Source organism: Sander vitreus, chromosome 23 (genome assembly GCF_031162955.1).
Source record: "Sander vitreus isolate 19-12246 chromosome 23, sanVit1, whole genome shotgun sequence".
Taxonomy (NCBI): Eukaryota; Metazoa; Chordata; class Actinopteri; order Perciformes; family Percidae; genus Sander; species Sander vitreus.
Genome location: NC_135877.1, coordinates 17,122,711 through 17,150,416, shown reverse-complemented (window position 1 = coordinate 17,150,416; position 27,706 = coordinate 17,122,711). Strand labels below are relative to the sequence as shown.

Below are 27,706 nucleotides of genomic sequence, written 5' to 3'. Positions count from 1 at the left end.
CAATTACCTGCAATCTTAGATCAATAAATCCCACTAAAATATTAAAGAGTCTGGCCTGCAAAATGTTCAACTGTCATCTAAAAGTATCTACATTTACCTCATCTCACTGAGTTTCTCTCCCCCGTAGATGAAGATGCATTATCAGGAATTTCTGTTGGTATTTGTTGTGGGAGAGTAAAAAGGCTTTGACAGTAAATTCTTCTGTAAATCTTCACAAGCCGAGGTTTAAATATGACTTGGGGGCGGATGGGTGAAACAAGGTCAGGCACTTCCCCATTAGGTGGTAAAGGAATGGACTTCATACCTTTAGAAATAAAAAGGCTAGTAGTGAAATAATTTATGATGAATAAATGGTAAGAGGAGCTGTCATTTATTTTCAGCTAAGAGTATAGAAATGTAAGGCCATGACAATTGCAATGTCCTTTATGGCAGTGGCTGGGTCAAAATGGGACCTCTCATGGAGTCCCTATAATACCTTTTCTTTAAGGGTCCATAAGCCCAAAAGGTTGAGAACCACTGTTTCATTGCATGCTATCTCTCTCTCTACTGTTGCTTTTAAATAAGAGGAAAATATGCCAGAAAAGGTTTGAGGGGATATGAACAGAGCTTCCACCCAGACATCCAATCAAAGTCTTACCCATCATGTCTGCAGAACGGATTACTAAACTGTCTGCAAACATGATGAATGAGGGATGTACTGCAGTTATCCAGAGTCCTATCATCCTCTTTCATGAGGGTTGACTCCTCTCTGTAAGAAGACCTCTACCTTGTTAATGTGTCTTTGGGTCTGTGCCGTAGAGACTGTGTGAGCTATGCCCCGCTTTGCATTCCTCTGCCATCCAACCTCTGTCCAGGCTGGACTTTCCCACAGAACCCAAACCCCTGTGAATGAGAGTAGGCCTTTGTTTCAGGCATTTTTCATCCTGATCCCAGCAACTTCCCCATGGTGGAATGCAACAGGAATGCCAGAGCCAGCTACCTGGCATTAGAGAGTCTTTGTGCGGAAATAGGAGAAGCTGAAGGAGAGAGCAGGTCAATGAGGTTTGACAATGGATAGCTCACTTCTCAAGGTGCCCAGCCCATATAACAGAGCGACTGAACAGCAGAACCCGGGTCTAGTCTCCTAAACATGGCAAGGTGCACCAAGGGGAAGTGAAAAAAAAAAACATTGTTTGCAACCAGGCCAATTTCGCTATGAGCGCTCCACCTGTCAGGTTATTCTCCTACTGTACAAATCATTAACTGGGTGCTGATGTAGCAACTGATTGGCATGCATGCACAAGCACAGCTGAAATGTGTGTCTGCAGCAGTTAACTGGTTGTTGGGAGCTTATCACTAGCTGAGAGCTGGAACGGTGAGGCAGTGTTTAGCCTCAAGGTGCAATTCCATTCATTCTTGTATAGTGAGAGACCAGAGAAGGAGGATTTTAATTTGAGGGATGCCATGTGAAGATGAGGATTTATTATGATACTATCAAATGAGGGTTTCTCACAAGTCACAACAAGAGTTAAGTTGAGTGACATTCAATTATGATTCTTCGGTTGATGCATAGCACTGCATAACCAAAATGCCAACATATCACATCATAAACTAGAAGGGCACTCGGAGAGTGCAAACCTCCACCAAGGCCATGCCCTATCTCGCAATGATAACGAAAGTGGGAAAAAAAGTATCTTCCCCGTGATTCGGATCTGCTCCAAAATGTAATGGGTCATTCCTTGGCCAATGCTTCGCCCTTCCACCAAGTTTCATGAAAATCGGGCCAGTAGTATTCCATAATCCTGCTGACAAACAAACAAACCAAACCAAACCAAAAACATAACCTCCTTGGCAGAGGTAATGAAAAAGACACTCATACTGGTAGGACCGGTGGAAGGGCCACCAGTTTGGAGGTGCACAAATATGGTGTTGTGCATGTCAGAGCAGGAGCTTTGAGGCAGGATGCTCACACCCTGAGAGACAGACAGTTACCTGGACCCCGTCAGTAAAGCCATTTCACCTGTAACCTGAGCAGCCAGGCTTCTGAGACGACGGCTGATCTTCTCTGGATCCTGAGTCTGATGATAAGGAGCTGAGATAAAGAGCTAACTGATGGGTAACGACAGAGCTATGAAGACAAGGGTGGGGCATCAGGTCATATATCCCTGCATGTCATGACCACAATTACCAAGGGGCCTGCGCTTACCTCCTGTGAGAACCAACATCTGTAACATGCTGCCAACTCCACTCAGTTGGAAGTCTACTTCATAATAAATATAAATAACCTAAAAAATAACTGAGATTGAATATGTATCATTAGCCACTAAATTGTACTGTCACTTGCCATTTAGAGTTGACCAAAATGAAAGTGAATCATCTGGTTCAAACCAAACCAAACCAAATTTGAACCACACTTTTTCTTTCCTGTTCACTTATATCACGTTTGACTGTTCGACATCCCTTTTTCCTAGAAACCTCAGCAGATGTTGTATTTATTACGCTCAGACTGCCAAGAATCTCGGGGCGGACAACTGAACATGTGAAGAGAGGTAAACTTTGTGTTGACCAGACTCCCCTTCTCCTACCAGAGGAAATTCTATGAACTCACTGGGGAAAGATAAGGCTTCTTTACTCGACACGACTGCTCATACTACAAATTCCAGGGAAATCACCATAGTATATCTACAGATCAATGTATGCGTTAACACCTAAAGCATGAAAGCACTGCTATGACCTAAATATGAGCCAAGGGCAGCTATTTTGAAATTAGAGGTGAGGGTTACAGGTGACAAATCAATGCAGATCATAGACAAACCTTCCAAGATGGCTAAAATTAGGAATGTAGGTAATTTAAAGTATGCAGGATTTTCTTTTTATGAAGAAATATGCAGATACATTTTCAGGTATGTGCTCCTTTATCTAATTTACCACTTTTTATGAGAGGAAATATTGCATATTGTCAAGCAGCAGACATTTGCCTTCAGTTCTTGTTTATTCTTCTATTTATAAAAGCAGACTTCACCATGGTCACCAGGCATGCACTTTGGACACGAAAGAGAATAATTTCCTATTTGAAACCTCATTATGTAGGCCTAACCAAAGTATAGCTGCGTGAGCAGGCTTGGCATCCCTGAAGCCTCCAAAGATATGCTGTTAGATTGTATAGGATTGGAGCAGATGAGGGGCAGTTAGAAAAGGGTTTTGACATTACGGGGGAAACATCTTCCCTTAGAGTTATCTCATAGGGGAGCATTCCTGCAATAAGCCAATTTAACAGGCAAATAAATGCAGCCACCATTCACAGTCTCTGTCCTGAGCAGAAAAGGTTAACTGTGTAGAGAGTGCATGAATGACTTCCTTTTTAGGGCTATAATAACAAAACGAGAAGAGGAAACCGGTATATTCTGAATGAAACAGGCAGCTCTCAACACTTCCCTGCAAAGCCAAAATGCAGTAACTTCATTCTTTCAACATATAGAGTATTTATGCCATAGAAATGTATAATTCCCATGAAAACAATATGTACAAAATTGCAGTTACTACAGAATGGAGCTAAAACCTAGCTGTCGAGGTAGCCACGGCTTGCTAAAATTAAATGTACTTATTTTCCAAAGCTGTTATCTGTATAAATATCAATGTTGATGAACTGACATCTTGGTTGTTGTTGTTCTACATAACTAAATGAGGATATAGCTAAGCTCATTCATGATAGAGAAGAAGACCTAGCTAAACTCCTGCTAAAGCTAACTAGCTTAGCAGAGAAGAAGTAACTGCCATCTCATATCATCACAGTTTAACTTTACTGCTCTCTGCCTTTGTATGGCAGAACAGCATGAGGGCTATTCTTTGACAAGTGACATAAAATAAGATTATGGCTGGAATACTTGCTGGCTGGCTGTCACTTTCGAAAAAAATATCAAGTCAGGCATAGGCATTTATCTAAGCCTGTGAAATCCTCCACACAAAAAAGGGAAAATTTAAGAGTGGTTCTCAAATAGCCAAATTCTTTCTCCTTGATGCATCACAGTGGTGTGCTCACCTAGTAACTGGTAAACACACATCAACAGTGACGAAAAAAGCATTATTGGACCTCAATATATTCTCCAAAGAAAATAGTTTAAGAGTTGCCACACTGCAAAGCCTGAGGAATATCATTTTAGACTACTGCCAACACTTCACACCGTATATCTGCCTCAGTTTACTTACAGATTTATTGTCAACCACTATCCCTGCTGGCAAATGATATGCCAAAACAATACAACATAAAGTGTCCTTTACTGACTGGCTAACACCTGATCAAGATAAAGAGCAAACACTAAATTGCAGAGATTGTGATCTGCCATAAAGTGTCTGAGTAACCGCATCCAGGGCCAGAGCTCAACCTCATACAAAAGAGACAAAGACTACATGCATGTGACACGTGCATGGGAAGAAACAAAGACGTCCAGACGTTCAGTAAGACTTTATTCGTGTGGCCTTGGGATGTGCTGCCTATGTTATGCTATTGCGTTGTTAGTGTTGTGGTCATTGTCAGGGTGGTGCTGGGCAGGTGCTCGTCTAACATCTATGCTACTTAACACATGGTCATACAATATGAATTATTGATTAAAACCCTACAAAGAGAAGAACCCGTCCTTGTTAAAATTTCAGTTGACCTACTTGTCCACATTCAGTCTGGATAATTGGGATGCATATACCAAATGTGCCTTTTACACAAACACTGAGTATTATAAGGTGGTGGAAAGTTACTACAGAGAAATATTGTACTTTTTACTCCACTACATGTACCTGGCAGCTTAAGTTTATAGTCAGATTATATTCCGATTAGTCTACAAATAAAATATGAACCACCCAACAGTATGTAGAATAAATGAAGTAGCTCCACCTCGACTAGCTAAAACATCATGCGGCTTACACATTAGTGCATTAATAATGATAATCAAACAGTGGTGGAAGAAACATTTAGATCCTTTACTTAAGTAAATGTACAAATACCACAATGTAAAACACTCTTACAAAGTAAAAGTACTGCATTCAAAAATGTACTCAGGTCAAAGTACAGAGGTTTTAACAAAATGGACTTAAGAATCGAAAGTAAAAGTACTCAACATGCACAATGGTCCCTTTCTAAGTGTTATATTATCACAATGTATTATATTACTGGAAATGAGTCTGCCATTTGGTGCTGAGCAGGTAGCATTACAGTGGATATTCTAGAGTTTAAAGTTTTTGCAGGGAAAACAGCAGTGAGCGTGAAATAAAGTTGCAACCCAGAAAACCAAAACAATGAGCTAAAAGACGCTAAAAAGCTCTGTTGAGCTGAGGAACTGCAGTTAGGGGATAATTCTCTGCGAGTTCGTCACAACGAGCGACCCCATTCACTTGAGACAGTCATTTGATCTACTTTTAAGATAAAAATATTGATTATAGCAGCTTTAATGGAATGATCTGAGCAAGTCTTCCACCACTAATAACAATGCATTACATTGCTTGTAAATACATCCCATATACTCTAATCTCAACATTTGCTATCGTGTAAAAATGGCATCTTTTTTGTCAGTATATGTCAACAGTCTATATTATTATGACTGTTTCCAATGTCAGCTTCTTACTTATACAAGTCAGAGGAACAGATGAGATCTCAATGTGACACTGACTCTAATCTAGATAAACATCGATCCCTGGTCTGGTGTAAATGTGGGAGGAAGATACCCCCCATATATAAAGCTGAGCCTCTGCCGCATGGCAGTGAGATGACTAAGCATTAGACCTGCTGCCTGTGGCCCTGTGCAGACATGTTCCATTTTGTCAGAGCTCTGCAGCACATACGCACCATTTCACACGGTCCCCAGACTCTTGGCGAAGCGAGTGGGAATTTAAGAGGCTCTGCAGACAGCCTATACCAAGCATTTAAGCACTTTGGCTGTAACTGCGACCTTGAACCTATTTTTACTTTAAGATACATACAGAACAGGCATTTCTCAGTACCTTAAAGCACATTCATTTTGAGCTCAGGTGGCGGGAGATGCATGCTGGTGTTGATGCATCAATAAGAGCAAAAAAACATTAAGGTGTGTCATTTAAAATCAGTTTTTGTAGGTCATGTTAAAGGGCCTGCAGGTGGTGAGAAAATGCAATACATAAAATAAGAGTGAGATGCTGAAAAATATTTTGCTATTTTTGGCAGCCCAAATGATAAAAGAAATTACTTCATTGTTCTTCATGAGTGACTCATATATTATACAGCAGTGTCAGGGAAATGAACACCGACTCCAATAGGAGTTATTCCCCCCCGCCCCAAACAGTGAATATCTAAGCTAAGCATTCTTTCCAAACCAACCCCCCTAGTATCATAGAGTGTTCACATTGTGTGTGGTCTGAGGGTGGAAAACTTGTCAGTGTGTTGAGTCTTCAACGCCACCTGCTGGTGTTTGGCAGAAATTACTGACGTCCAATCTGAATGAGCTCAGAAAAAAAATCAATATTAAACCATTCACCATGTAAAATCTGAAATATCAATACATTATTTAAAGCATCATTTATATTCCTTAAAATTCCAATAGTTTCCATATTGATCCAATATTGCACCATGACCCCAGGTATAATTTATCTGCATCCATCCACTCAGCCAGAAAGTTCAGGTTGTTGTAACTCCTCTTTCGAACCTCTTCTGTACATTAACATGTATGCTGTGCCTCTGTAAAAAAAATAAAAAACATAACATTTTAAGACATAAATGTACAAATCAGAGTTAAGCTTCTACAAGTTAGGTAGGAAAGGGATAAAAGGAACACATTTCAGTGCAATAAACAGTAAAAAGTGAATATAAGGTGCTGGGCAAAAGCTGCTAAAAGACAAGACAACATGACAGATAAAACAGACTTCCTCTGTTTATGTGTTGAAAAGGTTAAAAAGCACTCATGGCAAAAACATGACCACCTTTAAGTCTTTAATCTTCACTGAGGAACAGACAATATAGGCTTTGTCTAAAGATCTGAAGCCGTTTCCTCAAGTACAGTAGGAAGATAAAAGCTGCATGTTGGCAGCGGGAGTCAAGCATGTTAACTGAGGCTTTAAATGTTATTAATAAAAATCTTGAAAGCAACTGGAGGCTAGTTTAAGGGGGATAATATGGGAGTCACATTTTTTTTGTTACTATTTGCTGAAGGCATTGGTTGCTGTATTCCACATTTTTAAGGTGGAAGAATTTTTTATTTTTTTTATTTTTTTTTAGATGAGGCTGAACATAGAACTAGAGTTGTTAATGTGAGAAGAAATAACAGTCTGATTAGCTCTCTGTATTCAGCTCAGAGTTATTTCTTCCTTTACATATCTTCTTTCTCAAAATTAAAGAAAAAGTTTGACATTTTGGGGAATACACTTATTTGCTTTTATTGCCAAGAATTTGAGAAGACAGGTCTCAATTGTGTGACCAAATAAGAGCAGTAGGCAGAAGTCCTTTAAGATGACTCCATAATCCTCATGCACGGTTATCAAAATTGCAAGACATGAACATTGATGTTGAGCAATTTACCTGTGATGTCCTCCATATGTTGTCTGCACTTCTTCCCAGGAGGACTATGTTTTGGAATGCAAATCAAAGACCAAAATAATCACAAGTTTGCATAAAACTGAATTATAGGGATACAAAAAAAATCCCTCTTGAACAAGTGGAGAATAAAAGCTGCATTTTCCCATAATGGTTTTGTCAGAAAACCTGACATATCACATACAATGTATCTCAACACGCACTTTAGGTAGTTTTAAACTTATACTTAAAGCTTTAGTGCGTAACGTTTTGATATTTATGAACGTCCGTTAGATTCAAACCATTGCCAAATGAGTTGCTACAAAGCTAATTAAGACTATCAGCTCCACACAACTCTCTGCATTTCCCAGTATGGTTGCGTTCAGAAGATTGTCGTCCGGTGACTTTCCTGAGCAGAAGCTTGAGTGAAGATAATTACCTCTTCTGAAGAGTCCATCATGTTTTTTTAATCCTCCGTGTCCTCCTTGGCTACTAGCAACTGCGTGGAGGAGGGGTGGGGGCGTGTGCGCGATCACGGAAGGCTTCATCATGTGGACGCGCCGACAGTGTTGTCGTCATTACTTAGAATTCCTCATGGGGGCGACAGAAACTACGCACTCTAGCTTTAAAGTGCCCATATTATGCTCATTTTCAGGTTCATAATTGTATTTTGAGGTTGTACCAGAATAGGTTTACATGGTTTAATTTTCAAAAAACATTTTGTTGTACTGCACATTGCTGCAGCTCCTCTTTTCACCCTATGTGTTGAGCTCTCCGTTTTAGCAGACAACCACTCAATAGAGTGAGGCATCACACTTCTATCCCATCTCTGCACAGTAGCTAGGTAAGGTAGGGTGACCAGACGTCCTGGTTTGACCGGGACAGTCCTGATTTTGAATTGTGTGTCCCGAGTCCCGACAAAAGCCTGTTGGGACGCTAAAATGTCCCGGTTTACACCAGGAGCGGCATCAGCCGATTTTGCCAGGGCTTCAGCCCCAAATGTTTTGAGTGTAGCCCTGAATGTAACTTTGTCCAGTTTATTTTTACGAGGCGAATAGAAAGGGCAGCTACGTGCGGGGTCCGACCGTGCTGTATTTGTTGCTATCACCTAGCAATCGTCTCTAAGTGAGGAAAGCTGTGAAAGGTGAAGTTTTCGGAGGAATCATAGCCAAATCAGTCTAATACATTGATGCCCTCAACACAAAGTTTAGGAGCGCAATACTAATGATTTAGTTCGAAGTTCCTGTGACGTTTCCAGTCTACGGTTCAGACTCAAACACAAGGGGCTCTGAAGCAGACCCGTGCGTCGCTTAGTGTTCAGTCTCTCTGTAAAAAGCTGTGCAGCTTCAGGTTTATGGACGCGCTCAGTTGTGGACATGCTGCGGCAGATGTGTTGCATTTGTGCTCCGTGTATTTCTGCCGTAGTTCCGGTTTTCCACCTCCGATGTATAGCAGCGTTCTTCCCTAGCTAAACTATTTGTCCCATTCAGAGACCAGAGACCCAAACGGGGCTCGGTGTCTGTCAGAAGGTCTGAGATCTACCATATCAGCAGAGAAATCACGTAACGCACAGCAGACTATGGTGCAGGTATAGATTCTTTTCTGAAATATAATTACTTTATTCTTGTAATAGCCTATTATAACTTTATTTTTCTCAAAATATCACGACTCCTCCAAATCACAGAGAACACAGATATACTGTATTTTGAATGTGCACAAAGTTTTGGACATGAGCAGAAATCTTGCTCAAACATCTGAAATATTACAGTCCAGGGGTTTATTAATAAATTAAAATGAATTAATGAGGTGAATAATTGTCCTATGCACATTTAAGGAGGTTACTTCCCCGACAAAAGATGCAAAAGAGGAGGGAAGAGTAAATGATGCTAGGCTACATGTGTGCTGACTCTGCTGTAAAGTCGATCCAAAGGAGAATAGTTGAAAGCAATACAGAATGCCTGAGAGCCTTACTGCAATATTTTCCATTATGTTTATATATTTGGATTGTAATCTATGTTTCTCTTTACATAAAGATATTTGCAGCATACATTGATTCAGAAAAAGGTAGAAATAGGTGCATACAAATTCACCTGAATGCAGGAAATGAAGGGTTTAATGCTCAAAATTTTCAATAAATCTTTTTAATTTATAGTGTTATTGGAAATCTGGTCACCCTAAGACAAGGACCACTAGCTAACGGTGCTAGCAGACGAGGGACATGTAAGTAGTTCTATACAATTTCTTTTGTAGATTAGGGTGAACTCGTGTGTGTTGTAGCAGTGTTTTGCCATTGAGAACGAGATGGCTAACCACACACACACACACACATACACACACACACACACACACACACACACACAGTACTGACCGAAGTTGGAGAAACGGCTAGCTGATATGGTATTAGCTAAACTGGTTGGCACACACCAAACATTTCGGCTGATGACGTAGATAGCCCTGCCGATTTTGAACATCTCACCCGGAGACTGAAGGAAGGATACATTCAGAAACCCGTATCTCACTCAAAACAGCATGGATGTTTGTTTTTTTTTCCACGTTTGTATGCGTGCGGAAGCACCAGAGACACAAAATAACACCCCAAATCCCAGAAAAAGTGTTTTTTTCATAATATGGGCACTTTAAGATATACGGTAGCCTATTTATGCAAAACGTTTCGAAGGCTTTAAAAAAGGATCTAAATGGAAGTTTGTGATTGATTACAAAGTGTTCCATTTACAAATATTTACAAGCCAGATATAAATTGCATTTAAGTGAGACAGATTTTGTCAGATTGAACGTACCCGTTTTACGTGGCTGTCATCTGCATAGTACCAACCCTGATTCTCCCTGTTACGAACATAGGCAGTATAGTGCCCACACATTGCACTTCCAGAGTGCACTACCACTGCATGCAATGTGTACCTGCAGTCATTCTGGAAGAACAAAGTAACGTATAAAACATTGTATAAAAGATACAATGTGCAGATAATATTATTATTATTATTATTATTATTATTTAAGTACCTGGGCAAAGTCTGTAGAGAGCGCTTCATTAAGAGTCTCAGAAAAGTCAAAGGTTTCTGGAAAGGTAACCCTGCAATCAAGTTTTTGGGTGAAACCATGGCCATTCCGATACCTTTTCAGGTGCACACATAAGATCCGAGGCAGGGATAGCAGTTTGACACCCTGAGAAAGAAAAAAAAGATGTTCCACTATGTTTGATCCATACTTTATGGGAAGCATTTAAACCAAGTCTCACCTGTTTAGATGGAGTCTTCTTGCCACATTCTGCACAAAAGCAGCAATTTATGCCCTTTAGCTCCTGATGCTCAAAGAAGGAGGTCATGCAGTCTTCCTGAAAAGGTTAATGTAAAGAATACTTGTAAGTTCGACTTCAGGAACGTCTACAGTAATAGTTTGACATTTTGGAAAATATGTTTATTTGCTTTCTTGACGAGAGTTGAGAATGAGAAGTTGAGATGAGAAGTTTAGACCACTTAGACTACTCTCACTTCTGAAGGGTAAATGTGTAGCGACAGCAATTTGGCTTAACATAAAGACTGGAAACAGGTGGAAACAGCCAGCATGGCTCTGTCCAAAGATAACAAAATCCACTTATCAGCACAAACAGAACATAAACCGAAGTGTAAATTGGCAATTTGTTGTTTTACGGGGGTTATATTTTGGACTATTTCTTGGCAACTGCTCCTGGCAAAGAAATAGTCTGGTACATAACCCCTCCCCCCCTAAAAGCTTTACATAAGAACTGGGAACAACTAGCCCAGCACTGTCGATCAGTAAAGAAAATTCAGCTACCTGCACCTCACATTCTCACAATTGAACAGGTTATATTTTGTGTATTTAATCTGTACAATCTGTGCAGGATTACTTCTTAGCCAGGAGGAGCGACTTTGTTGTTATACACTTCTGATTTTTTATGGATTAAACAACATACATAACATTTTGATTAGTGAGCATAAGAGGAGTGCTGGAAGGGGGGTTTTGTTACCTTCGCACAGAGCCAGGCTAGCTGTTTCTCTGTTTTATTCTAAGCTAAGCTAACTAACTGCAAGCTGTAGCTTCCAAATGAACGTACACAGACACAAGAGTGGTATCAATCTTTTCATCTAACGTTTGTCAAAAAAACACCAATGATTATATTTCCCAAAATGTCGAAATATTCCTTAAACAATTCACTTCAAAAGAAAAAAGAAACAGCACCAGAGAATCGTGATCTTCCTTTACATGCAGAGGCAGGCTGAGCAGGTAGCTGGTCAGAGTCTGGACGGAGGGACACTCTGAACACCGCAGGTACGTCTCCACAGAAATCTTGTACAGATTCTGGATTTCAAGAGCCTGGCAAGGGAAAACAAATGCAAGCACACTATAGATGATGCCCTTACAGGTGGAAAAAAATAACGAATAATCATGATTCATGATTGAAGCCCAACCAGAGGTTTGTCATCCATCTGCTGTTGCATGAAGTTCAGGATGGAGAGAAACACCTCATCAGCATCATGCTGCGTATTAACTGCAAAAAAATTGTCAGAAGTCAGAAGATAAATCACATCAATATTTAATATTTTGTAAGTTTGTTTTTCCTTACGTCGAACACCGTTCCTGTCCAGGGAGTGGATGAAGTCACGATGAGGAACGGGCTGACTGTGGTCCCTCCTCATGGCCGTGAGAACTCTCTTTAGCTCCAGGGGGACGGTGTCCGCTCTCGCACTAGCTGCTTCCCACCTTGTGCAATTAATAAACCGTCATTTATCTTCATTTTTTTCAGGCACATGAGGAAAGCAGCCTTGTTTCCAGATTGACACCTGTGCGCTCCCCCTCTTTCCTTCTCAAGGTTGCTGTCATTTTATTCAATAATATCTATAGTAATTATGTATTTTCACTGATTATTAAGGGAATATCTGGTGGTGGCACTGCTTGTAAACACTATCATTGGTGTGCTTTTTTTTTTAAGTCTGTGTATTATTATGAAGTGGTGTTCAATGTCGACGGTATAGAACACCATTTTCATTGTGGTTCCCTGTTTAAATAATTGTTGTTTTGTATAATAAATGTCTTTACTTAGTCATTTCTTCTTGCGTGTAGTCTGTTTTCTGTCACTGAGGTGCTCAACCCAACAGAAAAATAGTATTACCCTGTTACAGATGAGGATAACAATTTACAAGTTGAACCATGACACATTGTTTAATATATCATAAAACAGACGTCATTTGTCATTAACAATGCGTTACTCCTGCTTTGGTTCTGTTTGTTACCCGTTTGTGATGTGGCATTCTACCAGCAAAACAAAGAACCTAGGGCGTTGACTTGCCTTTATACAACAGGTGTGCTAATTGGGCAGAACCAACTTATCAGGATCCATAGGGGAGCTCAAAATATAAGTCATATAACTTTATATGTTTATTTAATATAAACTGTTTTTAAATTATACAGAGCAAAGTAATATTGTGGATTAAACTGGTAAACTATTTACACGTAATGTTAATGTTATCCTTTTAATTTTGTTTATTGTATAGTGTGTTTGCTTGTCCCTTTTGTCACCTCAGTGTGTTCATTCATTCATTTGTTTCTAGCCCAAGTTCTGCACTATTTTACCCTTAAAGCAATCTGTTTAGATTTGGGTAAATAAAACCCTTTAATTATACTGTGTCTCTTGCCTGGTCCCTCACACCTACAGTGATTAAGGTATTATTGTTTTTATAAGTCAGGGTCATAATGAATATGCAACTTAAATGTCTTACTTGTCTAGTAGGTCTCCTATTTCCCAGGTAGCAAAGAAGGTCTGCAGCAAAGTGTTGACACAGCAGGACAGATGGTAGTTGGTGAGGCCTCTCATTCCTGTGACAGACCATCAGAAATGTCAAAATAACCCAGGTACTAAAAAGTTGAACCAATGGCCCACCTTTAGGGCCCCAGAATGCCAGCGGGCATTCGAATGTGTGAACATAAAAGAAAACTGTAAAGTTCTCATGCTAAAAGGTAAATATAGCTGTGCAGAACACCCACCTCACTTACATATAGTATTAAAATAAGCAAATCAATCATTTTATAGAAGACAGAGCGAGGAAGACATGTTTGGTTTATTGATTTAAGGCCCTACATACAGCAGATGTTTATTTTACACAGATCGAAGGGCAGTATTTTGTTTTCTATGTCGTTGTTGCGCACATGAGGGATTTATTGGTTGTGAAGAGAAAAATAATTGCCCTAATAGTAGGAAACTCACTAGTGAGACCACACATTATGTGTAAGAAACTGCATTGTTACAGGTTGTGGTGGGGCCATGCAGATCTTAATTCAGCCATATTGTTATAACAGCTGAGGAACAACCTGTGTTGGTCAGCTCTTAAAGGGCCTCCCAAAGGAACCTTAGGGAGAAAATAAGTTATTTACCTCTTTTTTATTCCCTTTGTGAAATGTCTAAAGTCGAATATTTTAACTTTTCCTCCCTCTAGAAACAACCCTGTACAAATTAAATAGAATGAATTGAATGACATATACATGACAATACAAAACATAAGCCCAGCATTCTTCGACTGCTACTTTAGTTTCTGTATGGTACTTAGTTCTGTGTACTAAAATTTGATTGCATTATATTGAATAGTGTTATCCTTATATATTTCTCCATCTTATTTACTTATTTACACACCCAATACAGTCCAATACAATTACTGCCTCGGAAAAGCCTTACTGTACATTGCAGGGATGAATGTGGTCTACTTACCAAAGCAGTCTCTCATAGTAAGAGCTGAGAACGCATTGCAGAGCCTTCCATACATAACACACACACTTCACACGGTCAGTAAACTACCTGAAGGTCTGAAGACAACTAAGGTGCAGCAAGACTCGTCCAGCTCAGCATCGGCCGGTTTACTAAAAGGAGTCAAACGTTTCGTGTATTTTACAGACTGAAACTGCTCCTCTCATCTCAGAGTAAACATCACCGTCACAACAGCTTCAGGTTCACTTTCGTTTTATTTTAAGTTTTCGGTTCGTCACTGCTGGAATCGAAACTTAAACGTTGCCATGCGCAGAAGACTGTAAAATATGTATACATTAACCGACAATATTAACACAAAATGACGGTAACTTCATTCGCCTTTTGTGATATTTGCGTTATGACCTTTTTCACGGCAGACATGTTGACATGTTGTCGTAGTAGGAAAAGCACAGGTGTATTCAAAACCATTAATGATGGCTGCATTCCACTTAGGAGAGACACTGGTATTGTGCATGCTGACTCACTGAACTAGCTCACTGGGACACTTGATGGAATTGAGCCATCGTTAAGGTTATCAATTTCAGCTGTGCTTTTCCTACTATGACAAGTCAAAATGTCTGCTGTTTTTTTTTTTTTTTTTTTACAAGTTTCTCATCTCAACTGTAAAAACAGTGTTAAATAATGCGCACGTGATGTAGGCCTGCCATTTTATCACTATAATGTAATTTCTATTTTTGCCGTAATATTTGTGTATTATCATTAAAATGTAGGCTATGGTTGATGCATTTTAACTTGAGAATCTTGACGTATAATAGGCCTACACGTAAATATGTCCGCATCTGTACGTATACCTTACACACAATGATCTGGTTTAAATGCATTTTATTAGTGTCAGGTTAAGTAAAGCTAAATGAAAAGTTGATGAATGAATGTCAGAGTCAACAGCACTCACTTCAGAAAGTTTTCACACTTTCTTTTAATCATTTTTTTCAGCTGTACACGTACAATCATATTATCTCACAAGCCAGAAACACAATTAAATATATATTTATTGTATGTTTGAATATATTTTATTATGAACACATCTGTATTCTTTTGATATCTTATCTAGTCTGTGTTATATGTTTTGTATGTGCTGCTGCTTTCTGAGCCAGGACACTGCTGTAAAAAAAATATTTTAATCTCTGCGAGGCACTTCCCTGGTTATTATTATGATGAAGAGGGAGTTGCTTTAGGATGAACGATCTGGACCTGCAACCTGTAGTTTCTAACTCAGAAAACAAGCAAATACGCCTGGAAATGTCTTTCTGTGGAGTAAAGAAATTAAATAATGAATAGGGCCGATGTTTAAACAGGTTTGATGAAACTTGAAAAAGGAGCTAAACCATATTCTCTTACCAACACAACAAAATAAAAATGAATGAAAATGATTTACAAAACATGTTGTGATCTTCAGTCTTTTACAGTCTCTGAGTGAGAACCTGATAGTACGGGGCAAACATGGAACTCCACATCTGTCTGAGCAGCTCAAGAAGTTTGGAAATCCACATGAATGAAGACGAAAGAGCTGCGGGGAAAGAACAGGAAGAAATGCACCCATTTGTTTATTTATCTAATGTTTTTACTCCAACAAAGACTTGTAATGAAACTGAGCTACAAAGAACATTCAATCCAACCTGGATCCATTCGGGAAAAAAGCATGTAGAGAAGGACGGCAGCCAGAAAGAGTCTCCGTAGAGGGAATGAGCCAGAGCCGGTCACCAACAGTTTTCTGTAGAGAAATCTGAGCATGGCTGCAAGTTTACGGATTACAGATCCTGTAGAACACAAACACAGTCAGAAAGCCTGCACTATTATTTATACTTATATGACTTAGTATTAAGCATGTCATATGATATATATGTATATATATATACATGATAAGACCTTGAGTTGAGACAGGATGTGCAGTGATCTCAGAGTTTGGACTTGTCCCAGGATTTAGAGGCAGTTCTTGATTCTGTCGCTCTTTTTCTTCTACCACATCCAGTGCTGTCTGCCTCTGGTCTTCTGTGAACGCAACACTTCCAACCTCACCGACGATCAGCTCCAGAGCCTCATCTCCGTGTCCAAGAGGCACGAGGACATGCAGCAGGTACAGCTCCGCCACAGTCCCGAACCCTGTTACTCTGCTGTTGGATAGGCAGTGTAACCAAACTCTGGCTGCCTCCTGCATCACGGCTGGCTCTCCCACCTTGGAGTAAAGAAGTATGCTGCCAAAACGAGAGAGAAAATATATGCAATGTTTTTTTTAGAGCTGAAAAGATCAATCAGTAACTTGCTTAGGCAATCTATAGAGAAATTGTATTTGTTTCAGTCATTTATCAAGCTAAAAGGCCATATATTCTCTGATTTCAGCTTCTCAAATGTGAGAATTTGCTGCTCTTCTTGTTATATATGATACTATTCAAGATTCAAAATCTTTTATTAATCCCACAATGAGGAAATTCACACTGTTGCAGCAGCAAGGGATAAGAGGAAAAGTAGAAGACACAGATAAACACACAATAATACATATAATTAAAGAAAATAAATATTAAAATACTAAAATGTATTTACAGTATTGCACAGTCACATTTTGTATTGCACGTTTTATCAGTCCTGGTGTGTGTGCGTATATTAAATATCCTTGAGTTTTGGACTTTTGTTGGATAAACCAAAGAATATGAAGATGCTACCTTGGGGTCTTGGAAATAATAATGGCCATTTTATTGTCATTGTATGACCATTTGTAGCCAAAACGATTATTAAGAAAATAATCTGCAGATTATTCTACACTATAAGGTGAAACGTCAGTAGATAGTAAGGGTTTCCACTGACTTTTGGCGATATAGTAAAAATGAAAAAAATTGCTAGCATATTCTTGGTTTAAGAAAATAAAATAAATTTAAGAATAAGAGGGGAAAAACAAAAACAAATAATCCAAATATCTGCTGTATGTGCTGTTCTTGGCCTGGCTATTCAGTGATGTGCAAGTTCCTCAGATTCTTCACAACTAGAGCTGCAAATAATGATTACTTTCATAATTGGTTAATCCTTTGAATCTTTCAGCCAATTCAACCAAACCTCATATTTAAGAAGCTAGAACCAGAGAATTTTGAGAAGAAAGGAGATCATTTTTACATGATTATCTAAATTGTTGGCAATTAATTAATCATAAAAAGCTTCAGCTCTACTCACCACATCTGCATTATTTTAGCTGGTATTTTCTCCTGGTGCTTATACTGCTGCAGCACCCAGGAGAGGACACCATGCCACTGATTCAGCTCAGCCAGTGCTTGAATTCCTAAGATGCAGAAGCCAGCCTTAAACTCTCCACATCTGAGTACACAAAACACAGAAACCCACACAGTGACATTACTGGGATGATTAGGTGGTATTACACCCTTTAACCAGAAGGTGTCAGTAGCGGTTGTTCATTAGACTAAAGATTACGTGGATGCAACCTGCAGTAACGGAGTTTGAAACTGAATTAGACCAGAGACTCAGTGACTGATGCAGAAATAACAAAGAACAAAACAATTACTATCCAGGCTGCAGAGCATTCAACTGATACATGGTGCAAAGTGCATTAAGACTTTCACCTGTTGTCCTCTTGCTCCATGTTGGCGAGACTGTGCAGGCCTCTGTCGCATGTGTCAAAGGCTGCCTGGAAGTCTTTATGGACCATCATTTGCTCTGCAGCAGTGTCCAACATGCTGGACATCTGTGTTAGAGAAGAAGTGAGCTGTGGGCTGCATACTGAGCCGAAGCTGCGAGCAGGAGCCAGGCTGGTTGAACAGCTGCTCATGACTTTCTGTCAAATTTAAGACCAATTAAACAAACAAAAAAACTTTAAACTTTAAAATTATTTTACAATGCTAAAAGATACCGTTTTACTTCAAGCAGCTGGGTTTATACCTGGAGGCCAAATAAACCTGTTTGGAGGTTTGATTTGTACACTACCATCTCCTCGACATCTTGTTTACAATCCATAACATCCTTCGACCTTCCTGGTTTGAGATCGCCAGCCAATCAGACGCTACAATCTTCAGATTGGCTGAAGCATCCAATCATGCTGCTGTTTCTTCAAAAACGCGTCATCGGTTTTTTTTTCTCTCCAACTTGTAAACACGTGGACGCAGCGGAGTGTGTTCCTGTCGCTCCACGGAGGAAATTTAAGCAGCTAAACTAGTTTTCTGTAAGTCACCGCTTACTGTTTACATATATAATAATGCTAGCACACTGTATTAATTTAATATGCGGAACTAGCTAGCGTTGACTTGTACTTCATAGACAGTAAAGGTATACTCGGGCTTCTTTAGCTTTGGATAGCTATTCAAGCTAGCAAACTGTTTACGCATCTTGCTGTACGTTAACGTTAATAACCATAGCTTGATACTATTTAGTCATGTAATGTAAATACCGCGAAATAGTGACAATGTATAACGTTAATGTTATATTCTGGTTGATATGTGGACAATCATGATCTTGCGTAATATAAATAGTGAGCAGGACCCCTCTTCTAAGTTCATTAAAGGCCAAAGGCAGATCTTTTGGAGGCCCTTTTTGTGTTAAAAACGACCCCCATCAAGCAATAACAGTGGGTTAAACGTGATGTGTAAAACTTAGACTGCTGTCTTGACTGAAGAGCTGTGTCATCTCCCTTCAAGACATTTAATACCATCATCACTATTTATACTATAAATGTCCTGTGAGCTATATTTTCTCCTACCATTCTAACCTAAAATTGCAACTGAATTATCAGTGATTGTTTACTTTTTTTTTTTTTTTACTTGATACTGTTATTTTGGTGGTTTTAGAACTTCTTGCCAAAAGTCTATATATGTGTGATGTGCAATTAAAAATGTAATTAATTGTCGACCATTTCTGGTCCTTTTAGGAGGATCATTTTGAGGGTGTCCTCATCAAAAACAAGTGAGGGATATGGAATAGAGTTTAAGCTTTCCTGAAGCTGAAACATAATGTATTCATATTGGTTGAGTGTTTGGCCTACAGTGAATGTGTACTTTTGGTGTTGGCTTCCCAGAGGAACTAGAAAAAACAAATCATGGCAGTGTAGAGCCTTCTTACTGTCTAGCGATAGTATTGGATAAGAATGTGAAAGCCTGTTAGTTTGACGTGTGTTTTTTGTTGTTTTTTCAGATCGTCCTTGAAATGGCAAAAAGCCTTAGGAGCAAATGGAAGAGGAAGATGCGTGCAGAGAAGAGGAAGAAAAATGCTCCCAAGGAGTTGGCCCGTCTGAAACAAGCTCTGAGTCTAGATAAGAAAGGAGAAGCTACCATGACTGACATCCAGGAGATTGCCACGGTGGTGCCAGCTGACAAGATCAAGAAGCAAACGGATGAGGACATGGTGGAGGTTGAGGGTGAAGGTGAGTGAGACAACATGATCCACAGGGAATCAACAGCTTTTTATATTTGTACATTTTACCATTCATATTTTAAAGTGTCTGTACTAAAAGGTCATTTTAATCATTTTAGTATTATGCTGGAGAAGCTGACCCGAAGCTACGTAGAATTAGAATTTTAAAAATGATTTGAATCCTACATTTGACAGGCTGTCTTACTTCTGTTGGTCCCTTTGCTTTTCGAGTCAAAATGTTTATCATTTTTCTTATTTATCAATCTTTGTCTTTTGTGTTACAGATGGGAAGATGGAACTGGACAGCAAGCGCAACAAGAAAACTCAGTTGGATGAAAATGGTCAGTACCCTGGCTGGATGAATCAACGGCAGGCCAAGAAACTGAAAGGCAAACGGGTGGCAAAGAAAACTGGCCAGGGCAAGAAGAAGAAGGGCATCGCCTGGTGAACCAGAGGAAACACCTTTGCTTTGCCTTAAAAGACTTTTGACGCAGAAACACAGAATCATTTGATGAATTCTTTTATACATAACTGTGGAATTTCTGTTTTGAATCTCATTCTGTTCAGTGGATTACAAGATTCATGGTTGTGCCACAGTGTGGGAAATGAACATTTTCTTCTACAACGTAGTCTGTTTCTTAGAAAGTAATTCACTGCAGGAAAATGTTTGTTCTTATGGAACAGCAGTCCATCTTCATGTTAGGACACGTTTTTAAGAGAGTAAGACTGGTGCAAAATATGTATGATTGTCATATTCTCTACTACAATTTAAATCTTTTCATAAATAATTTACAGATCTGTGGCTTGTTTTGTTTACTAAGGTTGTATATAGACTGGGTGATATGGTTAAATCAAGATTACTGGTTCAGCCTCATGGGTTAGAGGTTGAGACGCTGCCCATGAAGCACAAAGTCTCTGGTTTGAGTGGGGACGTTAGTTGCATGTAATTCCCTTATTTCTCCCCTCATTTCGTCTTATCTCTCTACTGTCAGACTCTCTAATGAATTTGAAAATATTTCCAATATAGCTGCATATTCTAAGATATAGGTGTATGTAAAATTACAAATTCATTTTGTTGTAGATAAAATGCTTGTAAAACAATGAACTGATTTTTTATTTTTTTATTTTTTCCCTTAAATTTTTAACCACACTTTGAATCATTAATTTGGAGAGCAGAATAACATAATGTGATCACGATAAAATCGATTGCCAGTAAAAGATGGTAATCGAGCCCTGGCGTTACTGTAAAATGTCACTAATGAGAAAAGTCGTTGGCACAGAAATAACACAAAGAAGCTTGTCTGTAGAATATTTTATTGACTCCAATTGGTTCGTTACAGCAGTGTTTTTCAACCTTTTTTGAGCCACGGCACATTTTTTACATTTAAAAAAATCCCGCGGCACACCACCAACCAAAAATGTTACTAAATGACACATTGTAGCCTAATGAGATCAGAATCTGCATTTTTCCTTTTTAAAAATGTATCAATCGCTGTTGCGGGCTTACATCGATGATCTCGGCCCTACTGCTTACATCCTGTCACTGCCACCTTGTGGCAATAATTCTATTGTCTTAAATCAACAAGGTCATTATTGCGCTATACTGCCACCTACTGACAGGGAATAGTATTTAATTTCTCTGCCAGTCATCACATTGCAGGCACAGATGCGCAACAATGGCAAATTATTTGCTGTAACTCAATAAAAAAAAATTTGTTGGACCAATTAAGTAAAATCTGATAATTTCCCACAGTGGTTGAAAATCACTGCATTACAGATAAAAGATGTAACTCCTTGCCCCTTATATGGTCATACTGTCAAGATACTCTTTGCCACAGACCCGAAGCGAGATATTACACAATAAAAGAAGTCCGCTAATTAGAAGCCGTTATGGCACAAATGTTCTGTGATTTCTCTATAAATACAGTGCTAAAATGAATTCTCCCTGTTGAACCACCTAAGATACATGATTATTTAACTGAAGCTTGTGCAAAACCTCCCTAAGCATGCTGCTTACTGCGTCAGCTGAACATAAGAAGCCGGGAAAAGGCCAACGCGTCCGTGACACTGTCCCTTCCACCAGCCCTCGTCAATCATCTCTATGTTGGTGATGACGTCATCTGGGTTGAAGGAGATCTCGTCATCCGCCTCTGTGTGGGAAAGGAGTGGATTTGAGGACTTGTCTATGGCAAATGTTAAGAGATGGTTAACAAATGTCAACAAATTATGAATCGAAAAGGTGTCATACCTCCTTCATAGTCATAAATTGCTACTGCCCTCTGGCCCCCCGACAGGTCTTCGTAGTCGTTATCGTTAGCTGTAAAATAAAACATTAAAAGGAATGAGCGTTTTAGATGCAAAAGGTTTGACATTTAACCTTCAGCCAATTCAGACACAGACCTGTCAGCACAGGAGGAGGCGCTTCAAGAAGTTCCTCGTACTCTCCTTCATCCTCCACATCTGCTGACCTGTCGGGTAACGGAGGAGCGTCCGGGTCGAGGAAATTGTCTGAACGTGGAGGCAAGTCCGGGGGCATGTCGTATTCTGGTTCCTCCTGGAAACGGCACAGAATATCTTTGGTTTCATGATCTCAAATCCGGGAGATGACCAGAGACGATTTCCATATAAGACCTAACTAGCTCCAGTTTGTGTCTCTCACGTATTACCATTACATTTGAATCACTGAGCTAAGTGTCTGTTTATTTCAGACTTTTCTAACCACCTGGATGAAAAAAACCTGGGAACCCTAGGAATTGATTGGGTGGATTTATCTACACACTTTGTTGCCTTTTTCTTTACCCTCCCCAGTTTTATTTAGTTGTTATAACTGTTTAGATTTTTTTCAGATATTGATTGACTGTCTAGGATTTGTTGACAATAACAAAAATACTGAATATTGCCAGCCTTCTCGTTTAAACGGATGAATGAATTACTCTATTATTTGGTACATCTGATATTTGTTTGAATCCGAGTGTCTTACCTCTGACTCTGGTTCTGGTTCAGGTATTTCTTGTATCTCCGGCATTTGGTGGAAGTCTGAGTGTGTCATTTCATACTCCACATCTGGAGTCTCATCTGGAGCCACGTCTGGAACAGGTGGTGGACGAATTTCCTCCTCTCTTCTGCTTTCTTCCTACAGGAAACACAATAATCATTCACATGCATATTGACCATGACCTAAGAGTTTGACCTCATTACATGTTTACAGTGCAGTGTGTACGTGTTACCTCTTGTCTGCGTTTGGCCACCTCTCGCTCTCTGCTCTCTCTGGCTTGTCTCCTCGCTCTCTCTTCTTCGACTTTCTTCTTGTTCTCGTCACCGGAAGCTTTGGCCATGTTCTCAAAACGTGCCTTAAGTTTTCCTGCACCTGCACTTGCTGCATATTACAGAGAAAAAAAAAATATAGGAATAGATCGCACTAGCAATAACCGTTTGAACATGTGAACACCTAAGCGCTGGTGGCTTTAACTGTTCAGCAGAACGATGGCGCAGTAGGGTTGATTATGGTGAGCGGGAAAAAATTACTTACAGGCCTCTAATGGTTGTGTCTTTTCATATGCAGAGGTAGGGGAGTCCATGTCAGAGAAGCCAGCTGCACTCTAAAAGAGATCAAGAGAGAGGAAGATGTTGTTTTGAAAGGTCAAGATAGTCAATTATCAATACTGACTAGTACTGGAATGGGTTGGTCCTATATAGCGCAAAACAAAGGTTCAGCACTGGTGCCATAAGCTTGATGGAAACCTCTGCCAAGCCAAATAAACTACACTCTATTCTTGGCTTCAACAATGGTGGTATTTTACAGACACACACACACACACACACACACACACACACACATATATATATATATATATATATATATATATATATATATATATACACTGTATATACAACCAAGCTGGTACAACCCTATAGCAACAGTTACAGGTTAAAGGTACAAAATAATCAATATTAATGCCAACAATATGTAACTTGACAATAGTGTAATGTCAACATTCATGCCAAAAGGCTTATTGAAAACCTATTCAAATGAAAATTGGAAATTTTGATTTGGGCATTTTATACCATTTCAATACATAACACACGCTAGTCAATTAATCAGAGAAACAGACCTTTTTCACGGCCGACATGTTGACATGTCATAGTAGGAAAAGCACAGGTGCATTCAACACTTATAACAAAGTTATCAATTTCAGCTGTGCTTTTCCTACTATGACAAGTCAAAATGTCTGCTGTGTAAAAGGTCCATAACCTCCTTAATAAAAAATAATAAAAAAATGAATAGTTGCAGCTGTAATACTGACCTTATCCATGCGGTCTGCTTGAACTCCATAACGACCTCCAAAACCTGCTGAATAATCTAAAGAGAGATGCATTTAATCAGTCTGATGTACTACACTGTAAGTAATAGTATATTATAAAATATACGTGTCTCTCTCTCCTCACCTTTTTGTGACTGGTGTTTCTCCGTCTCGCTCTTATAATCATAGCCCAAAGCAGCTTTATCCACTTTCTCCTTCTCAACACCAAACTTCCCCCCAAATCCCTTTGAGTAATCTGAATGCGAAATGAATAAAGAAATCAAATGTCAGGCAAAGGTGTAAAAAAAATTGACAAATGCTACAACTTTAACGTACCTTTCTGTGACTGGTGCTTCTCTGTTTCTCCTTTATAGTCGTACCCCAAAGCAGCTTTGTCCACCTTTTCCTTCTCCACCCCGTACTTTCCTCCAAAACCCTTAGCATAGTCTGGTGAAAACAAAAATGCAAAATTAAGCAAATGTCAAAGCAAATAGTGTGAAAACTGACAAATGCTACAACTTAAGCTCACCTTTTTGTGACTGGTGCTTCTCTGTCTGGCCTTTATAGTCGTACCCCAAAGCTGCCTTGTCCACTTTTTCCTTCTCCACCCCGTACTTTCCTCCAAATCCCTTTGAGTAATCTAAAAACATATGGATTGTGAGGAAAATTCATTGTGTTTGGTAGCAACTTCCAAAAGGAAAATATTGTACTGTAAGTGAGAAGGCTTCTTTAAAGTTGGACGGATAGCTTTACCTTTCTGAGATGCATGTTGCGACACCTCTCCTTTGTATTCAAAGCCCATGGCAGTCTGCACAGACAACACACAGGTTGCATTTAAGGTTCATATCTTTCTTCAAAGATCTCTTGGGTTTTAAGACATTTAAAAAATACTCTGCTTCGAATAACTTGTATCTGATATGGTTTTCCTACAAAAGTCTAGTAGTTTATTTGAGCACGATTGGCTCCCAAACTAGTTGTAATGTCTCAAAATCATGCTCGTAGACTAGTTACACATGTTAAACTGAGATTTAAGGTGAGCAGAGAAACTTCTTTCAGTTTCAAACCTGGCAAGAACATCATCCACTGAAGGTCAAACATCCAAATGAAGTAATAATAAAACAAATCTCTAAGATAAGGGGGACTCTACTTGTCACCTTACCTTGTCGACACGGTCTTTCTGAACACCAAATTTTCCGCCGAACCCTTGTGCCGCATCTTTCTGGGAGGAGTGCTGCTCGACTTGTGCCACATAGTCGTGCCCCAAAGCCACCTGCACAGTAAAAATGCATTAATGAACAGATTGCCCCTACAGCATGTGTTTTATATGAGCAGTGGATGCAGAGTAAAGGATAAAATAGATCAAATCTGGCACTAACTAAGAGGATCTTATCACCATATTTTGAATATCAAAAATAAATATTTGTCTACCTTGTCCATTCTGTCTTTTTCGACTCCAAACTTCCCTCCATATCCGTATGACGCTTTGGGAGTCTGATCCTTCTGCTTCCCCTGCTCGTGCTCCACAGCGACATTTCTTCTGAGCTCTGCAACACTAGGATTAAAAGATTAAAGTAAAGAAAGTGTGAACATATTTGGAGGCAATTGTGATATCAAATAAAGACATAAATTAGAAGGCAGAAGAAAATAACAGGGTTTTAAGTCTACTTTTAAAGGCTAAAAATAAATAATTTACTAATATGCTGTAAGCCACTAATACAAGCAACGTTGTGGTTGCCAGGGTTGTGAGAAGCTGGTGTTTATTCTTCCTGTTTGGTAATAAGGTTAGTGGAAATGTTGGAAATCTATTAATAGATGCTGTCAGATTTAACACTTCCTAATAAGGCATCAAGTCAAGAGTTATATAAGTTAATAAATGGATTTTGGTCAACTCGGTACACGTTACATTGCCCAGAGCGTCTATCTGAAGAACTAAATAACTATATAAAAATATAAATATATAAATTGAGTGTCCTGCTGGAGGGATTCTTAACAACCAAGCAAGTAACAACTTATACACTCTTAATAAAGCGTGACGTATCAGGAAGTGGTATCTAAATTTGTGAGCAATCTTTAGTCCTATTTTACATCTAGCACCACTCCCTGATTTAGAAAGTGGTTTAAATCTCACTGACAAGTGTCATCATTATATATTACCCATATTAGGAGAGACTTGCTGCCTGACAGCTTGTCTGCTCTCACTTCCTCTTCCTGTTGCTACACAGCACCCACTCCGACCTACATTTCTCTACATCGTCTAAAGATTTGTTCATTTCCAGACGGATGCAGTTGTGCATCTCTAACCTGATGTGCTCTTTTCGTCCTGAACCCTCGATGGTCTTTGCTCCCCACCTCTGCTCCTGCTCTGATACATCATTCTGAAACACAAAGTCAGAAAGGGTTTGACTGACGCACCTATATTTTACCCCACAGTGATACACATCTCCAGGAAGTATAAAGCACCTCAAAGTCAGGGTCTGTCTCCCAGTCGTCCCCTTCTGCAGCCACCTTTATGCTCACATTGTGGCCCACGACTGACTTCCACATCTGGGGGAAGCAAAACACTATGAGCCACACTGAAGACAGTATATAACTCTGATTAATGATCATGTGTTCACAACTGGACATATTCAAAAGTGGCATATTTCTATGCACTGAGAGTCTAATCACTGTTTATTTATTATGACTGAACAAACTAATGTACAACCACAAGCTCTGGCCACCATTTGCTGAAGTCTCAAAAAGGAAGTTATTTTCAACATGAAGCTTCATTTCCCCATAATGAAACACATATGATTCAAGAGAAATACTTTCCGTAGCTTTAAATCCTCTGTAACACACTGAAAATAATATAATTTCTTGAGGGAGGCATACAAATAATTCTCTATATTCATCTAATGTTAGGTTACTGATTGACATAAATATTGTAATACTAAATATATATATATATATATATATATATATATATATATATATATATATATATATATAAATATTGTAGGCAAGTTATTAGTAGAAGTAATATTGAACATAACATTGGACATACAGGTAGGCTACATAATAATATATAAATGCTAATGTTAGCCCTTCCTATTTTACTGTATTGTTTAAGCATTTTTGATGTCATCCATGTTTTGCACGGTTTACAGTACGTAAGCTTAAACTACGTCTACCTTAGTTCCTTAATAAAGTTTAAAGATGAATGAAATAACAGCACATACAGGCTTGTTAGAGTTAGTTTGAAGAAGAAGAAAATGTCATTACCTTTTAGTTGTCACGGTAATATATGTGTTTAAGTGGATATTACACCGACTGGTCTTCACTCAAGTTGTGACAGTTTGATGGACGACAAGTGAACGCGGATCTAGCGTACAGTACATGAACGCGCGTTGATGTAAATAATAGTACAAATGTCGTCAATTTTAACATCGTACTTTAATTAATAACACGTATACGGCGCTGGTATTGTATTGCTATGTTGTATTGGATATGTATATGTAGTATAAAAAATAAATAAAAGGCTTAACAAAAAAGAAAGAAATAAAGAGTAAGAAATGCTGCATTCAAGTGCGTACGTTAATCCGAGATTGAACGAGCAGACAAAGTGGTGATAGGAGTTAACAGGGTTGTTAGCATACTGGAGCTGCTACAACTACTAACACTACCAATTATCACTATTGTAGTGACTGTTTCTTACTTTAAAACTAATTTATAAGAAATGAAATGCAGTCAGCTACAACCGTTATATTGTAGTTACAACAC

The 27,706-nt window shown here is 39.0% G+C and overlaps 4 protein-coding genes across 8 annotated transcripts; 1 reads left to right on the top strand and 3 right to left on the bottom strand.

The window, feature by feature from the left end:
* Positions 1-4,929: 4,929 nt before the first annotated feature.
* On the bottom strand, positions 4,930-14,505 carry usp18 (ubiquitin specific peptidase 18). Of its 3 annotated transcripts, none has more exons than XM_078242584.1 (10): positions 14,334-14,504; positions 13,264-13,360; positions 12,111-12,247; positions 11,956-12,035; positions 11,726-11,860; positions 10,764-10,859; positions 10,529-10,690; positions 10,306-10,437; positions 7,514-7,557; positions 4,930-6,676 (listed from the first exon to the last, which is right to left on the bottom strand). In XM_078242584.1, exons 2-10 carry the CDS (start codon positions 13,356-13,358, stop codon positions 6,604-6,606), a joined length of 954 nt encoding a protein of 317 aa, XP_078098710.1. In that variant the 5' UTR covers positions 13,359-13,360; positions 14,334-14,504; the 3' UTR covers positions 4,930-6,603. The 3 variants fall into 3 exon arrangements, with proteins under 3 accessions (XP_078098710.1, XP_078098709.1, XP_078098711.1); XM_078242583.1 differs by having other exon boundaries at positions 14,247-14,503; XM_078242585.1 differs by lacking the exon at positions 10,306-10,437 and having other exon boundaries at positions 14,247-14,505.
* Positions 14,506-15,190: 685 nt separating this feature from the next.
* On the bottom strand, positions 15,191-18,283 carry pex26 (peroxisomal biogenesis factor 26). 3 transcript variants are annotated; one of them, XM_078242586.1, is made up of 6 exons: positions 18,183-18,283; positions 17,867-18,078; positions 17,463-17,603; positions 16,170-16,495; positions 15,920-16,060; positions 15,191-15,810 (listed from the first exon to the last, which is right to left on the bottom strand). In XM_078242586.1, the coding sequence occupies exons 1-6, from the start codon at positions 18,255-18,257 to the stop codon at positions 15,704-15,706; spliced, it is 1,002 nt and encodes a 333-aa protein (XP_078098712.1). In that variant the 5' UTR covers positions 18,258-18,283; the 3' UTR covers positions 15,191-15,703. The 3 variants fall into 3 exon arrangements, with proteins under 3 accessions (XP_078098712.1, XP_078098714.1, XP_078098713.1); XM_078242588.1 differs by having other exon boundaries at positions 17,867-17,988; XM_078242587.1 differs by having other exon boundaries at positions 17,867-18,074; positions 18,183-18,271.
* A 68-nt stretch (positions 18,284-18,351) lies between these two features.
* Positions 18,352-20,434, top strand: llph (LLP homolog, long-term synaptic facilitation factor). Its single transcript, XM_078242589.1, has 3 exons — positions 18,352-18,462; positions 19,428-19,656; positions 19,931-20,434. The coding sequence occupies exons 2-3, from the start codon at positions 19,440-19,442 to the stop codon at positions 20,092-20,094; spliced, it is 381 nt and encodes a 126-aa protein (XP_078098715.1). The 5' UTR covers positions 18,352-18,462; positions 19,428-19,439; the 3' UTR covers positions 20,095-20,434.
* A 509-nt stretch (positions 20,435-20,943) lies between these two features.
* Positions 20,944-27,319, bottom strand: hcls1 (hematopoietic cell-specific Lyn substrate 1). The gene is made up of 16 exons (XM_078242582.1): positions 27,209-27,319; positions 26,408-26,491; positions 26,249-26,322; positions 25,376-25,499; positions 25,107-25,217; positions 24,701-24,755; positions 24,477-24,587; positions 24,284-24,394; positions 24,093-24,203; positions 23,951-24,006; positions 23,176-23,245; positions 22,874-23,022; positions 22,627-22,779; positions 22,047-22,200; positions 21,895-21,963; positions 20,944-21,796 (listed from the first exon to the last, which is right to left on the bottom strand). Exons 2-16 carry the CDS (start codon positions 26,489-26,491, stop codon positions 21,660-21,662), a joined length of 1,569 nt encoding a protein of 522 aa, XP_078098708.1. The 5' UTR covers positions 27,209-27,319; the 3' UTR covers positions 20,944-21,659.
* Positions 27,320-27,706: the final 387 nt, after the last annotated feature.

What these genes read in the sequence shown, in the direction of transcription:
- usp18 (XM_078242583.1), bottom strand. Translation starts at nt 14,301, where the DNA reads ATGTATGGAAGGCTCTGCAATGCGTTCTCAGCTCTTACTATGAGAGAC. An exon ending in AGATGGATGACAAACCTCTG is followed by an intron (nt 11,861 to 11,955) that starts GTTGGGCTTCAA and finishes TTCCCTTGCCAG; the next exon opens with GCTCTTGAAATCCAGAATCT. An exon ending in AGAAGACTCCATCTAAACAG is followed by an intron (nt 10,691 to 10,763) that starts GTGAGACTTGGT and finishes TTTCTTTCTCAG; the next exon opens with GGTGTCAAACTGCTATCCCT.
- pex26 (XM_078242586.1), bottom strand. Translation starts at nt 18,257, where the DNA reads ATGGATTGTAAACAAGATGTCGAGGAGATGGTAGTGTACAAATCAAAC. An exon ending in CAGGTTTATTTGGCCTCCAG is followed by an intron (nt 18,079 to 18,182) that starts GTATAAACCCAG and finishes TAAATTTGACAG; the next exon opens with AAAGTCATGAGCAGCTGTTC. An exon ending in ATGGAGCAAGAGGACAACAG is followed by an intron (nt 17,604 to 17,866) that starts GTGAAAGTCTTA and finishes TTGTGTACTCAG; the next exon opens with ATGTGGAGAGTTTAAGGCTG.
- llph (XM_078242589.1), top strand. Translation starts at nt 19,440, where the DNA reads ATGGCAAAAAGCCTTAGGAGCAAATGGAAGAGGAAGATGCGTGCAGAG. An exon ending in GGTGGAGGTTGAGGGTGAAG is followed by an intron (nt 19,657 to 19,930) that starts GTGAGTGAGACA and finishes TTTGTGTTACAG; the next exon opens with ATGGGAAGATGGAACTGGAC.
- hcls1 (XM_078242582.1), bottom strand. Translation starts at nt 26,491, where the DNA reads ATGTGGAAGTCAGTCGTGGGCCACAATGTGAGCATAAAGGTGGCTGCA. An exon ending in GAAGCACCAGTCACAGAAAG is followed by an intron (nt 24,204 to 24,283) that starts GTACGTTAAAGT and finishes TTTCGCATTCAG; the next exon opens with ATTACTCAAAGGGATTTGGG. An exon ending in GAAACACCAGTCACAAAAAG is followed by an intron (nt 24,007 to 24,092) that starts GTGAGGAGAGAG and finishes ATCTCTCTTTAG; the next exon opens with ATTATTCAGCAGGTTTTGGA.